This window comes from Pseudophryne corroboree, chromosome 4 (genome assembly GCF_028390025.1).
Source record: "Pseudophryne corroboree isolate aPseCor3 chromosome 4, aPseCor3.hap2, whole genome shotgun sequence".
NCBI classification, from domain to species: Eukaryota; Metazoa; Chordata; class Amphibia; order Anura; family Myobatrachidae; genus Pseudophryne; species Pseudophryne corroboree.
Window position 1 is genome coordinate 202253472 of NC_086447.1, and position 12182 is coordinate 202265653.

Sequence of the window (12182 nt, forward strand, 5' to 3'; positions counted from 1 at the left end):
AATTCAGCATTTTCCTGGACTTGTGGGAGGGTACATTGTTGTAATGGAGAATGGCACCATGAGTGCAAGTTCTTAGATGTGGCCTGGAAATGGCATTCCAGCACTTGCAGCAGGCACTGGTTGCCCAGTGTCAGTGTGATGCTGCACGAGTGTTACAGTAGCTACATGACCAGTCTAGGCCACAAAAACAGCCACCATCTGCTCAGCCACGCTGTGCTCACATCGGAACGTCTGTGGCATCTCACCTCCAACTGGTGTCCACTGGGTCGACTGTTGTTTGGTCTCAGGGTCGAAACTGTAGATCCAGGCTTCATTATCACTGAATATATCCCAGACTCCATCAAACCTGGCTATTATGTTGCGGCACCAAGCCACCCAAGCCTACTTCTGCTCTTGAGTCTGCTGATGTGGCACTCAGCGTGCAGAAACCTTGCTCAGGCCAAGCTTTTCATGGAGTATCGAGGATGGATCCTGATGAGATACCCATCTCCTTAACTGGGCCACCATTACCCTGGCATCCACCTCAACTATGGCCTGTATGGCAGCAACAGGTCAGCTGTAGCGCTCCTTGTCTACCAGGGTCCGTATAATGCAACAAAATTCTGCAAACCATGCAAACACAGTGGTTCAGGGATGGTGCATCCTCCCCTAAAGCAGTTTGCAGTCGGTCAAAACTCTCCTGCTGTCACAGACAACTCTTGTAGATCATGATCATGAACAAGATCATGGGTATCCAGAGTGACCTCTGTTGAGCTTTATAACAAGTTTGTGAAGGATTGATCATGCTGACTACTTCGGTGTGCAGTGCTACTTACTGTGTATACCATTCTGTGGCTTAACATTTCACAAGAACTTTAGTCAAAGATTACAGTTCACAACCAGACAGTTGTATCTACTCTACCTATGCACTGCACATCCAGAAACTTATTGAACACCTTTCGTATGTGATAGGACATTGCAATGCTCAGCTCCACTCCACTAATGCGCAAGTAGGATTGAGTAGATAAACATTTAAAGAGGTTGTCCATTTTTCAGTCCCCCCATAGAGAGAAGTAAATTTGAATCCATCACCATGGTTGGCCCAGAAGACTGGCAGATAGAAAGCATACTTTAGTACGGCAGTAGCATGCCGTTTCCCACATACTGGCTTCAATAAACTCACGGACACTGTTATCTGAAATGATGCGTCCCTTTTCTGGTTCGTGTCTGGTGCTCACCTGTGATCACCAGGCAATATTAACCTGCACTGCAGAAATAGTTGTAGAGCTGGTGGATGAGGGAAGGCAATTAATATGCATGATCTCACTCATCCTGGCATTTACACACTCAGGAGTACCCTATTTTGAGAGGAGGGGGTTCCCTTTTTCAAATAATCTCCCTCTTTAGAAGTTATTCTCTGGAGATCCCAAGACAATAACGAGTTGGGTACGGGAGACAGAAGCTTAGAATGCCAGCGGCCACATGACCAACAGTGACAATCCAACGTTTAGAATCCCGACACTGCATACCCTTAAGTAAGTATACTAACTCTCTCCTAACCCTCCCTTACCGCAGCCTAACCCTAATCCTTCCTTGCCGCAGCCTAACCCTAACCCTCCCTTCCCACATCCTAACCCTCCCTTCCCGCATTCTAACCCTAACCCTCCCTTCCCGCAGCCTAACCCTAACCCTCCCTTCCCACAGCCTAACCCTAACCCTCCCTTCCCGCAGCCTAACTCTCCCTTCCCATATCCTAACCCTTCCTTCCCGCAGCCTAACCCTTCCTTCCCGCAGCCTAACCCTAACTTCCCTTTTTGCAGCCTAAGCCTCCCACCGCAGCCTAACCCTCCCCAGCATAGTTACGGTCGGGATGCTAACTGATGGGACTCCAGCATCGGGATTCAGATGGGTGCCGGGATTCCGGCGCTGGGATTCTGACTGCAGGCATTTCAAACATTGGGATGCCAACTACATCCTGACAATAACACCATATATTATAGAGAGAGGGAACCCAGAGAATGGGGGTTCTTATGCCCAGATCTTCCCTATAATTGTCTGCTTTTCAAAATGGTTTGCCTTGATAAGCTACCATGTTATTCCTACACATTTTATGTTGTGTTCATTTCAACTAGATAAAGAAAGAAAACAGAAATAAAAAAAATGCATTATCATTTTCAAGGATAGATAGATAGATAGATAGATAGATAGATAGATAGATAGATAGATAGATAGATAGATAGATAGATAGATAGATAGATAGAAATTTTGGGGAGACTGATTTACGGTGTATGGAAATATAAGCAAACAACGATCGGTATTCAATTAACCCCGTTAATTTTTCTCACAAAAAAAAACACGGGCTGATAGCGTGATTTTTGACCCGATGGTCATTATTGGACTATTCAATTAAAGCCTGTAAAAATATATTTAAAAGATGTTGTTGTTTTTCACTCTATATTTCAGAAATTGTGCAACATTAAAATACTCTACAATGTACCAGAAGAACAGAAGACAATACAGCAGACACCAATTTATTTACCAGACACTAACTTGTACTGAAGGCAGAGATCAGCCACCAGTTCTACTGCCGCAACTTCCATGCGGTCTGGGCGCGAGGAAAGGAATGTTTCATACAGTGTAGGGTCTGTGAAGAATAATTACGTTTAATATGGAGATACATTAAAACACCAGATTTTAGCATCTTATACGCGCCCTCCAATACCCAGGGCTGACAAGACAACTGGTAGGAACCATTGATTGAAGGGCGTGTAAAAAAGCACAGTCCTGCTCATTCAGTGAAATTCATTAAGCACGCCAAAGTAGGCTGTGATACAGAAGATAGACATTAAAAAGATAGACCGTCATTAGGTTGACAGTCAAAAGGTCGACAGCTAAAACGCCGACAGGTTTTAAAGGTCGACCATCAATAGGTCAACAGGGTCAAAAGGTCGACACAAAATTTTTTGTTGTGATTTTAAACATTTTTTACCCCAATTTGTTAAAATGCGTCCCCTCATGGACTCGCTTCGTTAGCCACATTTTGGGCACGGTGTCTCGCTCCGCTCCATTTCACCCGCGACAAGGTTACTAATGGTGATAGTTTGTGACAAGGATAGTCAATTTGATGAAATCCATCCGCTCGCTATGCTTCCTGCACAGTGTCTCGCTCCGCTCCACTTCACCCGCGACAATGTTACTAATGGTGATAGTTTGTGACACAGATAGTAAAAGTTGTAAAAAAAATTAAAAAACATGTGTCGACTTTTTGACCCTGTCGATCTTTTGACTGTCGACCTTTTGACCTGGTCGATCTTATGCATGTCAACTATTAGGCCTTCTTTGTGTAGATCTATCAACCGGATACCACCAAAGTAGAGGGAGGCTCAGCGGGCCCTGCTATGGTTGAGCCAGGACCCCTTACAAGCCAGGCCCGGGTATTCTGTACCCATCCCACCCGCCTCTCAGAGCTCCTGTCCCTGTTCAATAAGTAAAGTTGCTTATTTCCATTGCCTGGGGTATAAAGCTGCTCCCTAGATATAATTGTATCCAATGCAAAGACTACAGGACAATAGTTTACTAATGCTGGGTAATAACAATAGACAAATCTGTTCTGCATCTACAGTATGACAGGGGCCCATTTAGTAATTATTGGGATTTAGTCACAATATTTAGACTTTCATATTGCCGCTAATAAGAAATTCTGTACCAGCCGGATGTATGAAGAATCACATCCAGGTTCAGCATCTCTCTCTCCAGGTAAATGATGTGGTATAAGAAAACAGAGAAAAAGCCAAAATAACCTTTTTTGGAAGCACTCTTGTATTTATAAATGATTAATAATAGATGGGAAAAGACGTGTTGAGTCTTTTCACTATGAATATGGTATAAAACTTAACCTTTATTTTATGTATAATTAATATGGTCACAAATAGCCTACTAACAATTAAAATCTTGATTGCCTTTGTACCAAATAAGGTTCAAGATGTAACGAGGTGAAAATATCAGATAGTCATATGTTTGGATTCCTTAAAGAAAATTATAAGATATCCTGATGGTCACGGAGTAATTCAGAAGTTAAATGTGATATATAACAAGCTATATAGCATGAAAGGTCAAAATCTCAATATTTAGCAGTAGAGATGAGAAATGAACTATGAATACTGTAAGTGGAGAGTAATTTCCTGGGAATATGGCCCACAACACCTAGTATTCCCTGATAGTCTCCCATCCAAGTACTGACCAGGCCATACCTGCTTAACTTCCGAGATCAGACATGATCGGGCGTATTCCGGATAGTATGGCCGTGGGCCGTTTGGTTCAGGAAATGAGTAGGAAACACTTCTGCTTTCTGTACTTGACTGGAACAGGGCTCAGATGGACCCAGATCCCAGCTTTCCAGATGAGAGTGTGTATAAGATGGATACTTCTGCTTCCTGTTGTGACAGTAAATTGATCTGGGTACAGGCGTGATGCCTATGCCCAGGGCTACTATCAGCCAGATGAGAGAGTACCAAAGAAAAAGATGTTTGAGTTCAGAATAGCCAAAATAGAAACAAAATAATGAAGAACAACAGAAAAAAAATATAATAATAATAATTTTTGTAATTTAGTATGTTGAAGGAATTGCTGTACACATATAGTGCATGTTGTACTGGGTGGTTATCAAACAATAACCTAAGAACAGATAAGCATCAAGCCCGGTGTATTCTAATTGTTTCAAATATACAGAGCACAAATAACGGTTTTGTGTAATTTGGCTAATTAGCAGAATGCTATATACAGTACCTACAGAACGCATAGTACTGAGTAATGGCCACATACTGTCAAACAGGATAGAATAAGTATCCACCCCTGGGTTTTTTTGTGTATTCAAAGCAGAATATGTTCTGTGTTGAAGTGCAAAGGTGTTGCCAAATAGTATCCAGTGGCACTGAGCACACAGATCAGCATATAACAATACTAAGTTGCCAGGTGCTCAGTTTTTACATGAAACAATCCTGCAATAGTTACAAAAAAAGAGAAAAGAAGTGGAACAGGCAGTAATGTTGCTGCTGAGGATTTATTTATGGATTTTAAGCAAAACAATATTGCCGCAATACAAAAAGAGAACAAAAACGCTTGTGCATGTCATCACATGCTCAGTGTTATATGTAAATCCTCAGCAGCAACATCACAGAACAGAGCCGGCCCTAACCAATATGATGCCCTAGGCAAGATTTTGGCTGGTGCCCCCTAGCACCGCCGCTAGTTATGCAGGAGATGCCTGGCATGAGTCAGCTGGCAGCTCTGCTAACGTTGGGCGCCTTTTGTTTATGAAAATGCATCTTATTATTTGCATTACTATGCAGCTAGGATGCTCAAGCAGCTTCTGCTGATTAAAATGATATGCAGCATGCCTATATTCTGTGTGCGACTGTATCTGCATACGAAATGCTACATTACAGTGATTTCCAGGAATACACTGCAACTTAGAATTTTGTATGCAGATACAGCCGCAGTCACATACAGAATATAGGCATGCTGCATATCATTTTAATCAGCAGAAGCTGCTGGTGCCCCTAAGCATACCAGATGCCCTAGGCATTTGCCTAGTTTGCCTATGCCTAAGGCCGGCTCTGTCACAGAACATATTCTGCTTTGAATACACACAAAAAAAACAGGGGTGGATACTTATTCAATCCTGTTTGACAGTATTTGGCCATTACTCAGTACTATGCGTTCTGTAGGTACTGTATATAGCATTCTGCTAATTAGCCGAATTACTCTAAACCGTTATTTGTGCTCTGTATATTTGAAAAAATTAGAATACACCGGGCTTGATGCTTATCTGTTCTTTGGTTATTGTTTGATAACCACCCAATACAACATGCACTATATGTGTACAGCAATTCCTTCAACATACTAAATTACAAAAATTATTATTATAATTTTTTCTGTTGCTCTTTATTAATTTGTTGCTTTTTGTTTCTATTTTGGCTATTTTGAACTCAAACATCTTTTTCTTTGGTACTCTCTCATCTGGCTGATAGTAGCCCTGGGCATAGGCATCACGCCTGTATCCAGATCAATTTACTGTCACAACAGGAAGCAGAAGTATCCATCTTATACACACTCTCATCTGGAAAGCTGGGATCTGGGTCCTTCTGAGCCCTGTTCCAGTCAAGTACAGAAAGCAGAAGTGTTTCCTACTCATTTCCTGAACCAAACGGCCCACGGCCATACTATCCGGAATACGCCAGATCATGTCTGATCTCGGGGCCTGGTCAGTACTTGGATGGGAGACTACTAGGGAATTCTAGGTGTTGTGGGTCATATTCCCAGGAAATTACTCTCCACTTATGCTGCTTTCAGATCGCAAATGCCGGATCCAACCCAGTAAGAGAAACGTGTCCTTACCAGGTGGGATCCGGCATTTGCTCTTCTCTGCTGGCTTTCCGACGCGGCAATATACCGGGTCGGTTGCCATAGCAGCGGGGGGCGTAGCAGCAGCGGGGTGGAGGCGGCGCTGGGAGATAAGCTCATCTCCTGTGCCGCCTCTGGCTATGCTGTGAATGGGAGCCGTGTCGCATCGAAACGGCTCCCATTCACACTGCACCTGACCCGGTATTCAACCCGGTAATAACCCTTCTTTTTAACTGTGTTGAATTACTGGGTCAGGCGACCCGCTAATTCGGCAAAAGTGCTTTCACATCGCACACTGACCCGTTTCGACACAGCAATATGCCGTGTCGATACCAGGTTATTTGTGCGATGTGAAAGGGGTATTACAGTATTCATATTTAATTTCTCATCTCTACTGCTAAATATTGAGGTATTGACCTTTCATGCTATACAGCTTGTTATATATCACATTTAACTTCTGAATTACTCCGTGACCATCAGGATATCTTATAATTTTCTTTAAGGAATCCAAACATATAACTATCTGATATTTTCACCTCGTTACATCTTGAACCTTATTTGGTACAAAGGCAATCAAGAGTTTAATTGTTAGTAGGCTCACTATTTGTGACCATATTAATTATAAATAAAATAAAGGTTAAGTTTTATACCATATTCATAGTGAAAAGACTCAACACGTCTTTTCCCGTCTATTATTAATCATTTATAAATAGAAGAGTGCTTCCAAAAAAGGTTATTTTGTCTTTTCTCTTTGTTTTCTTGTGGTCTAATCTACAAAATTGTTGAGAGCACCGCCAAACCTAGTACTGTTTTGTATTAACAATAACAGTCAGAATTTTGGTTTTTGTTATACGTATTTAATAAATACTTTCTACTTTAGCTAGTGCGGATCCACAACTTCCCTTTTCCCAAGTGATGTGATATGTAGACTATAAGCTACAATAGCTTACATCATGGGACCTTCAACCTGTAGCCGTCCAGCTGCTGTGGAACTACAAATCCCAGCATGCTCTGACAGTTTTGCTATTAAGGCATGATAAAACTGAGGAAGGGCATGCTGAGATGTGTAGTTCCACAGCAGCTGGGGGGCCATAGGTTGAAGACCTATGGCTTACATCATCTTAAGAAATGGGAACCACAGCAGATCAGAGAATACATCCAGAGGATACTTAACATTTTGCAGGTATCCCTCAAAAACGAACATCTTCGAGGGAAATCTAAGGGATATCCCACAATATATGCCCGTTAGAGAATCACTTAGTTCTGATTACTTCAGTATACATCCATGCTTGCGTTTTAGTACTGACAGGTACATTTAAATGGCATAAAACTGATAACTTACAGTACATTTTTCATTCCGGTTTTGTACTAATTGTCCTGCAATTTGTTGTATTTCCTGGCCTAAACCATAGGAGCTCAATCTCGGACCCCATGTGCATGTTTTTCAGGTCTCCTCACTGCAGGTGAAATAATTAGCACCACCTGTCTATTTTAAAAGGTGTCAGTGAGTAATAATTGTACCTTTGCTACTGCTGGGTGACCTGGAAAACATGAGCTGTTTGGAGCCCTGAGGACAGATGTCTGAGTCAGAGATAGATGCAAAGCTGATGTTTGGCAGACTGTGGATGCGCAACAATTGCATTGCGTATGCGTCAAGATGCTACTGCAATCCCGCTCACAAATGAGGCTTTCATTGCAAAGTGATTGACAGGCAGGGACCGTTTAGAGGTGAATGGTTGCAAAAACAAAGGCGTGGCATGGCTGTTTTCGGGCAATGTATCTGCTATCAGCTGCGAGCTCTTAAGTACAGAAACATGGTGCCTGCATCGCTACTGCTGTGTCCAGTCTGCATATCCATAGGGCTACCCTTATGCCTGATGTTCCTTGTTCTTGCATATAGGCTGCGTATGTGTACGCGATCGCGAATGAGTTGAGATAGCTCCAGCGGGGTTCTCTTTTAATTTCTGGGTGGCAAATCACTTGCGCATCAACTGCATTAGTGTCCATCTCTGAATCAGGCCCATAGAACCACTAGCCTAAGCCACCCCCTTGCACAAGTTGATAAAAATTTGCCTTGCTTCTTGACCCAGGGTGTAGTTGTTGTGACAGCCAAAGGGTGCCTTTCACAAACAGCCCTATACTGGCTCAACTAGGACTTTAAACTTTAGCAAAGCAAATTTTGAAAAGATGAGGGTATTTTTCAGGGATATTGAATGGGAAGGTTTGTTTTTAGGAAAAAATACTACGGAGAAATGGGAGGTACTAAAATTCCTGCTAGCTAAAAATACACTCAAATATATTCCTATGAGTAGCAAAAAAGGGAATAAAAATCATAAACCGATGTGGCTTAACAAAAAGATTAAGGAATTTATGGGCAAGAAAAGGCGAGCATTTAAAAAATACAAATCTGACGGGGAAGCAGAGTCATTTCAGCACTATAAGGAATGTAACAAAAATTGCAAAAAGGAAATAAGAGCGGCTAAAGTAGAAACTGAAAAACTAGTAGCAAAGGAAAGCAAAGCGAATCCCAAAAAATTCTTTAAATACATTAATAGCAAGAGATTAAAAAAAGGAGAGTATAGGCCCTTTAAAAGACAAGTTGGGAGTCTTAAGCAAAAATGATAATGACATAGCGGACACACTAAATGAGTTTTTATTTTTACAGTATTCACTAGAGAGGACCCAATTCAGGGACTGACACACAATCTCAATAATGAGAATATCACACTGATAGGTACTTATTTAAGCGAGGAAGTAGTCTGTGACCGATTAAAACATTTAAAGATTAATAAATCACCAGGGCCCGATGGTATTCATCCAAGGGTTCTAATGGAGCTTCACTCTGAACTGGCAAAACCGCTATCTTTGATCTTTGAGGATTCAGTTATATCAGGTATGGTTCCCAAAGACTGGCGTATAGCGGAAGTAGTGCCTATATTCAAAAAGGGAAGTAAAGCTGAACCAGGTAATTATAGACCAGTTAGTCTTACATCTATAGTGGGGAAAGTATTGGAAGGTATTCTAAGAGATAGTATTCAGAAGTTCCTTGAAACCAATAAGGTCATTAAAAGGAATCAACATGGGTTTATGAAGGACAGATCCTGTCAAACCAACTTACTTGGCTTTTATGAAACAGTAAGCGCAAACCTAGATCAGGGTAAAGACGTGGATGTAATCTTTTTAGACTTTGCCAAAGCGTTCGATACTGTACCACACATGAGACTTATCTACAAGCTACAAGAATCAGGGCTAGGAAGCACAATATGCACTTGGGTCAAAAACTGGTTAGATAATAGGAAGCAGCGCGTTGTGGTTAATGGATCTTTTTCAACTTGGACTGAAGTGCTAAGTGGTGTGCCGCAAGGCTCAGTATTAGGACCACTATTGTTCAATATTTTCATTAACGACCTAACAGAAGGTCTAGAGAGCATGGTGTCAATTTTTGCAGATGATACCAAATTGTGTAAGGCTATAAATACAGAGGAGGATGCCGAGTCTCTTCAGAACGACTTAGTTAAATTAGAAGCATGGGCAGCCAAATGGAGAATGCGCTTCAACACAGACAAGTGTAAGGTAATGCACTGTGGTAACAAGAACAAAAATTACACCTACCTACTAAATGGGGTAAAATTAGGGGATTCTGTACTGGAAAAGGACTTAGGTGTCCTCATAGATAGCAAGCTAAGCAGTAGTACCCAAAGTAGGACTGCAGCAAAGAAGGCTAATTAGATATTAGCATGCATAAAATGGGGTATTGAGGCTAGGGACGAGAGTATTATACTCCCGTTATATAAATCACTAGTGAGGCCACACCTTGAATACTGTGTACAATTCTGGGCACCGTACTACAAAAAGGATATCCTGGAGCTTGAAAAGGTACAGAGGAGGGCGACCAAACTAATTAAGGGCATGGAGACGATGGAATACAAGGAAAGGCTTGAAAGACTAGGCATGTTTACATTGGAAAAGCGGAGACTAAGAGGGGATATGATCAACATCTACAAATATATAAGGGGACAATACACAGAGCTTGCGCGGGACCTGTTTTTGGTTAGATCAACACAGAGGACTCGTGGACACTCGCTCAGGTTAGAGGAGAGGAGATTCCGCACAATACGGCGTAAAGGCTTTTTCACGGTAAGGACAATACGTGTTTGGAATTCCCTGCCTGAGGGAGTTGTAATGGCGGAATCTGTCAACACCTTTAAGAATGGGTTAGATAAATTCCTATTGGATAAGGATATCCAGGGGTATGGTGCATAGTCATGCATTATAGTTACTATAAATAGGGATAAAATGCAATGGCTGACAGCAGCATCAGTGAGAAATTTTAGTCAAATCATCATGCATAGGACACCACAAATAGGTTGAACTCGATGGACAATTGTCTTTTTTCAACCTCAGATACTATGTTACTATGTTCACTATTTTTAATGCTTTTTGCATTTTCCTATCAGAAAGCTTTTGTTCTACGGTATGTTTATTGGGCTTTTATAAATGTCACCATGAGTGTCCGGAAGGTGGCAGTCTGTCTGTCAGTTGTGTTGCCTGCTGTAGGAGATGTGAGAGGCATTTGAGGGAGAAGCAGTTAGCTTCCCAACGGATGGGATCCCGGTGGTCAATATACCGACGCCATGATCCCGAGGGAGGACTCAATGCCAGCATCTACATACTGACGCCGCTTGGAATGCTGGCATCACATTAACGACAGACAGCGTCGCGATCGTCCTCACAGCGGGACGCGCTGGCGTCCTGCCACACGGGTGTGTGTGTGTGTGTGGGGGGGGGGGGGGGTTGGGGGGTATGGGTTAGGTTTAGGCAGGAGAAGGGGGATTAGGATTAGGGAGCAGGGACGGGATGGTTAGGGGCCAGGGAGGGAGGGATAGGTTTAGGCACCAAGCGGGGAGGGTTAGGGTTAGGCACCAAGCGGGGAGGGTTAGGGTTAGGCACCAAGCGGGGAGGGTTAGGGTTAGGCACCACCGGAGAGGGTTAGGGTTAGGCACCAAGCGGGGAGGGTTAGGGTTAGGCATCACCGGGGAGGGTTAGGGTTAGGCACCACCAGGGAGGGTTAGGAACCAAGCGAGGAGGGTTAGGGTTAGGCACCACCGGGGAGGGTTAGGGTTAGGCACCCACAAGGGAGGGTTAGGGTTTGGAAAATGTGAGAGTTAGGGGGATTAATGGGAGGATGTCGGGATTCTGATGGACGGGATGCCGCTGTCAGTATACTGACAGTTGGTATCCCATCCATTGGCAACTCATACTGAACCCCTTTGAGGCACCTTGTTATCTGAGGAACGATAGACATTTCTTGCTCTCCCTCTCCAAGCACCAGCTTTTGCTAGGACTGTGGCTTTACATTGATAGCTATTTTTTTTCCTTTTTTTTTTTTTTACCAGTTTTGATTGTGCGAATCCATAACTATATTTCTATCAATCACATCTTCTTACCTCCAGTAACTGGGGAACCTTTTGATTCTTGAAGTTCCGCGTGAAACTTTAGAAAAATAAAAAAATAATTACGTACATTGCAGATTTTTTATGCTTTATGTACCTAATGTTTTTCATCTGTCTTCAATCTTGAGCACAGGATTGATACAGTGTAAGCCATAGAATTTTTAAAATAAAAATCTGTGAATGGTGACACTGAGTGGTTCCCCATTATTGGGCATGGGAAATAAATAAAAAGTTGTTGGAATGATAAAGGTTATAAAATATTGGTAGGTTGTTTAAAACCATTAGACATACATATACATAAAAGACGCTGACATAGGCTCCTTTGCTGTAGTGTGGTAACCAGCATCA

General features: G+C 42.4%; 1 protein-coding gene and 1 pseudogene across 3 annotated transcripts in view; both read right to left on the minus strand.

Moving 5' to 3' along the window:
- The window catches only part of LOC134909190 (allantoinase, mitochondrial-like), a 106685-nt gene that overhangs the window by 22441 nt on the left and 72062 nt on the right, over window positions 1-12182 (minus strand). For all 3 annotated transcript variants that reach the window (XM_063915781.1, XM_063915778.1, XM_063915780.1), the window contains exons 6-7: window positions 11829-11874; window positions 2530-2623 (exon numbers count right to left, since the gene is read on the minus strand). In XM_063915781.1, the coding sequence (XP_063771851.1) occupies window positions 2530-2623; window positions 11829-11874 (140 nt within the window). The remainder of the gene's footprint in view (window positions 1-2529; window positions 2624-11828; window positions 11875-12182) is intronic.
- Window positions 4171-4288, minus strand: LOC134913835 (5S ribosomal RNA; annotated as a pseudogene).